Below are 4,634 nucleotides of genomic sequence, written 5' to 3'. Positions count from 1 at the left end.
CGGGGTGGGGGGTGGGGAGCAGGGGATACACCTACACTCAAAATATCTAGATCAGTTTACCTACTACCCCCATAAAAATACAAAGGCACAGCCCGGAAAAGCGCTTTCGGGGGAAAGGGCATTATTTGTCCGGGGGTTTAAAATCCACTTAAAAAAAAAAAACCACCATTCTTCTCAGCCCAGGAAAGCTTTTGCAAAACTGGGGAGGCAGAAGGCCACTATAAAGAGCTAGAGCGCGGGGCGCTAAACAAACCCCTTTTTTCTCGTAGAAGACAGCCTAGATCGGTAGGTGGAAGAGCTCCGAGTAGAAGGATCCGGCTTGCGGGAGGGTGGAGATTCCTCCCTGCTTTCTGGAAAGGTGCAACCTGCAGACTAGAACTCCGAGGGGGATTTTCTCCTTGTCCCCGGGGTAGCCGGGCAGGCCTCATGTTTGTGGGCCCACAGGAAACCAGAGTCGGGGTGCAATGGGGCGGTGCCTGGGTCAGCAGCAGCCTCTGCGCACGTGCCACTCGCAGCAGGGACGCAGCTCCCTAACCCCGTTCAGTGTCCCTGAAGTTCCTGAATCCGCTTTTTCCTCCCAGCCGTCGAGAAGCTCTCGCTCCGCCCTTCCTGAAATCCCTTATATTAACTGTGGCCAAAGCCCTAAGAAACACAGCTCATTGTTGGCAGTTGCCGGGCGGTCTTACTGAGCTGTGAGGGCAACGGAGGGGAAATAAAACCGAACGCTCTGACTCTACCTCTGCAGTTGCAAGACTTCAGCGCCAACATCGAGACAGCGAGAGCCCTGCACGCCGGGAAGGCCCTCTCTATGTGCTGCTGAGCCTGCCCTGGACCCCACGATCCCGCCCTCGGTCTTTGGAACAGAAATCGCTGAGACGGAAGGTAAGCGCACCGGGTGAAGCTGGCTGGGGCTCCTGCCAGCCCAGTCCTCCGAGGGCTGGGTTTGCCCGGAGGAAGAGCGTGAGGCGGAGCTGGGGAATAACAACAGGATGTGCAACAACAGGATGAGGAGGGCTGATTTAACGCCTGAAGTTTGTGGCAGGGCTATGGGGCACTTCCTTTATTAGGAGACTTCATGGAGCAAAGGGGTTGTGGGGTCGGGTCCTCCGGTCCTCGCCCTGATCATTTGTGCAGCACCCGGCTCTGTTGTGGGTGGCAGGTTAGCTGTGGCGGCGAGTCCGGGTGCACCAGCCACTAGTGGGATCCTGGAGATAAGTGATTCGCAGCCGACGTGCGCCAGGAACTTGGGGGGCAGTTGCAAGAAAAAGTGGGGTGCACTGTGGTGGGCGACACGTGTGGCATGGGTCTTAACCGTTTGCCCTTTTCCTTGCAGGACTGGAAATGGCAGACCATATGATGGCCATGAACCATGGGCGCTTCCCCGACGGCACCAACGGGTTGCACCATCACCCTGCCCACCGCATGGGCATGGGGCAGTTTCCAAGCCCCCACCACCACCAGCAGCAGCAGCAGCCCCAACACGCCTTCAACGCTCTGATGGGCGAGCATATACACTACGGCGCGGGCAACATGAATGCCACCAGCGGCATCAGGCATGCAATGGGGCCAGGGACTGTGAACGGGGGGCACCCCCCGAGCGCGCTGGCTCCCGCGGCCAGGTTTAACAACTCCCAGTTCATGGGGCCCCCGGTGGCCAGTCAGGGAGGCTCCCTGCCGGCCAGCATGCAGCTGCAGAAGCTCAACAACCAATATTTCAACCATCACCCCTACCCCCACAACCACTACATGCCGGATTTGCACCCAGCTGCAGGCCACCAGATGAACGGGACAAACCAGCACTTCCGAGATTGCAACCCCAAACACAGCGGCGGCAGCAGCACCCCCGGCGGCTCCGCAGGCAGCAGCACCCCCGGCGGCTCCAGCAGCACCGCGGGTGCTGGCGCGGGCGCGGGCAACACTAGCGGCAGTGGCGGCGGTGGCAGCAGCAACATGCCCGCCTCTGTGGCCCACGTCCCTGCTGCAATGCTGCCGCCCAATGTCATAGACACTGATTTCATCGACGAGGAAGTGCTTATGTCCTTAGTGATAGAAATGGGTTTGGACCGCATCAAGGAGCTGCCTGAACTCTGGCTGGGGCAAAACGAGTTTGATTTTATGACGGACTTCGTATGCAAACAGCAGCCCAGCAGAGTAAGCTGTTGACTCGATCGAAACCTGACGAAAGAAATCAAACCCCCAACTTCTTCGGTGTGAATTAAAAAACATTCCCTTAGACACAGTATCTCACTTTTCAGATCTTGAAAGGTTTGAGAACTTGGAAACAAAGTAAACTATAAACTTGTACAAATTGGTTTAAAAAATATTGCTGCCACTTTTTTTTTCTGTTTTTGTTTCGTTTTTGTAGCCTTGACATTCACCTCCCTTATGTAGTTGAAATATCTAGCTAACTTGGGTATTTTTGTTTGTTTTTACTCCTTATTTCCTCACTTTCTCCAGTGCTCAACTGTTAGATATTAATCTTGGCAAACTACTTAATCTTGTGGATTTTGTAGATGGTTTCAAATGACTGAACTGCATTCAAATTTATGAGTAAAGGAAAAATTGCATTAGTTGGTTGCATGAACTTTGAAGGGCAGATGCACAAACTGCCATCTCGCTTCATTTTTTTAGCTATGCATTTGAGTACAGACTAATTTTTAAAACATGATAAACTGGAAGATTCAACAGAAGTGGGCCAAGCGTTCTGGATCAGGAAAAGTCATACTGTTCACTTTCAAGTTGGCTGCCCCCTCCCCCATATGTACAGACAATAATAGGGTGTGGAATGTCGTCAGTGGCAAACATTTCACAGATTTTTATTTTGTTTCTGTCTTCAACATTTTTGACACTGTGCTAATAGTTATATTCAGTACATGAAAAGATACTACTGTGTTGAAAGCTTTTTAGGAAATTTTGACAGTATTTTTGTACAAAACATTTTTTTGAAAAAATACTTGTTAATTTATTCTATTTTAATTTGCCAATGTCAATAAAAAGTTAAGAAATACTTGTTTTCTAGAAGTCATTGGTGGGGGGTGGTTCCCTTTGGTGGCTTTCTTTTCTTTCCTCTAAGTTGAACACTTTATTGATGAGAGTGAGCATTCCAAAGGGTAAATTACAGGACACTAACACAGGTCAGGATGAGCTTAAGCTGAGAGCAGGATTTAACATAATTGGCATAATGCTTCATTGTTATCATTGTAACCTGCCTCTTGGTATGGTTTAATCGAAAGCTGCAAAGTTGTCAAAGAGCTTTTTCCCCCCTTAATTGCCATCATTTTCAAGTACACCCTAGAGTTAAAAGGTTTATAATACTAAATATAAGTATTTCTAAATAGGGTGGGAGGGGAAAAAATTAAATGTTTCTGGCTGTACCTGATTCAATTAACTTCAGTGGAGGTAGATGGGAATAATATGCTGGGAGGTTGATGAGAATGGCATTACATAGAAATCTGTCTCTAGTGATGAACCTTATTTCTCAGCGAAAGTACCAAGGAGAGGTGCACACATTTCTAGCTTAATATCTGAAATAGCTTCTGACCGGCTTATAGTGCTAAGAGGAAAAGGAAGCAACATTGTACTTTGAGGCTTTACGTTTTGTTCTCCTATGATATTTAAAATGTATTCAAGAGAGGTTGAGTCAAAGGTCAAATTATAGTCTTTACAAGCCGTTCCCTCTCCAGCACGCCCTGTTTTCCAGAATACTGAGCCTTTTCTGTTACAGGGTCTGGGTGCAAAGGACATAAGGATAAGGTCATTTTAATTTTACCGGAATGGGTTATCAAGAAGACATTTCAGTTAAGTAGGTAGGTGTCAAGTTTTACCTTATATAATCAAGCAAAGGAAAAGGCAACAGTCTTACAAATCAAATTATCCCAGTTGGAAGGTGAAGGAATTTTTTGTTTTTCCTTCCCATCTTACAAGAGCAACACTCCTACACTCAAGGAAAATAAAATAAAGTATTTAACCTACTAGAAGAGTCAAAAAAGGTAGATTGGATAAAAATCTCACTACTTTAAAAGGGCATTTCATTTAGACAGATTCCAATCTTCAAATCTTCAAACTCACTTTGTACTAAAAAAATTAGAAGAAGAGCAGACAGCGAAGTATTAAGTAACAGCAGGTCCGGCATGAAGGCTGACGTCAGTATAATTCAGATCACCTACATTCTATGCGTGTATGTCCAAGGCGGGCCATTAAAATGAATATGCACACACCGCTAGATTTTTTTATACCTCTATAATTGACACATTAAAAATTATGTTCTAAATAACTACCTGAAAATACACAGTCACTGAAAACTCTTCACCCCATTTAAAAAACTGTTCCAGATTTCCCACATATCTAGTTAAAGCTGAAGTTTTCTTCAGTTGAGACATGTCAATACTGAATCTGCAATCAGCAGTAAATCTTCCCGGCTAAGCATTTTCCCAGTAAGTTTTTCTTTCTTTTTTTTTCCAGGGGCTCAAGTGAAAAAATATGTTTGCATACATATTAATACAGCAATTCTAGTTCTTTTTCACTTGTGCCAGGAAAAAAAAAAAAAGTAAAGCTATTGGAGGCATTGTTCTTTCGCATAAAGAAAGAAGCAAAAGAATTGTCTTGCCACCTCCCTCCACCATTTATGCTGCCAG

At 46.4% G+C, this 4,634-nt stretch overlaps 1 protein-coding gene across 1 annotated transcript; it reads left to right on the top strand.

Moving 5' to 3' along the window:
• Positions 1-638: 638 nt before the first annotated feature.
• Positions 639-3,007, top strand: CITED2 (Cbp/p300 interacting transactivator with Glu/Asp rich carboxy-terminal domain 2). Its single transcript, XM_037144962.2, has 2 exons — positions 639-882; positions 1,334-3,007. The coding sequence occupies exon 2, from the start codon at positions 1,342-1,344 to the stop codon at positions 2,161-2,163; it is 822 nt and encodes a 273-aa protein (XP_037000857.2). The 5' UTR covers positions 639-882; positions 1,334-1,341; the 3' UTR covers positions 2,164-3,007.
• The last annotated feature ends 1,627 nt before the right edge of the window (positions 3,008-4,634 follow it).

Source organism: Artibeus jamaicensis, unplaced genomic scaffold (assembly GCF_021234435.1).
Source record: "Artibeus jamaicensis isolate MK-2021 breed Jamaican fruit bat unplaced genomic scaffold, CSHL_Jam_final contig_3176, whole genome shotgun sequence".
Taxonomy (NCBI): domain Eukaryota; kingdom Metazoa; phylum Chordata; class Mammalia; order Chiroptera; family Phyllostomidae; genus Artibeus; species Artibeus jamaicensis.
Note: the sequence above shows the minus strand (reverse complement) of the source record. Positions and strands in the feature narration are given on the sequence as shown.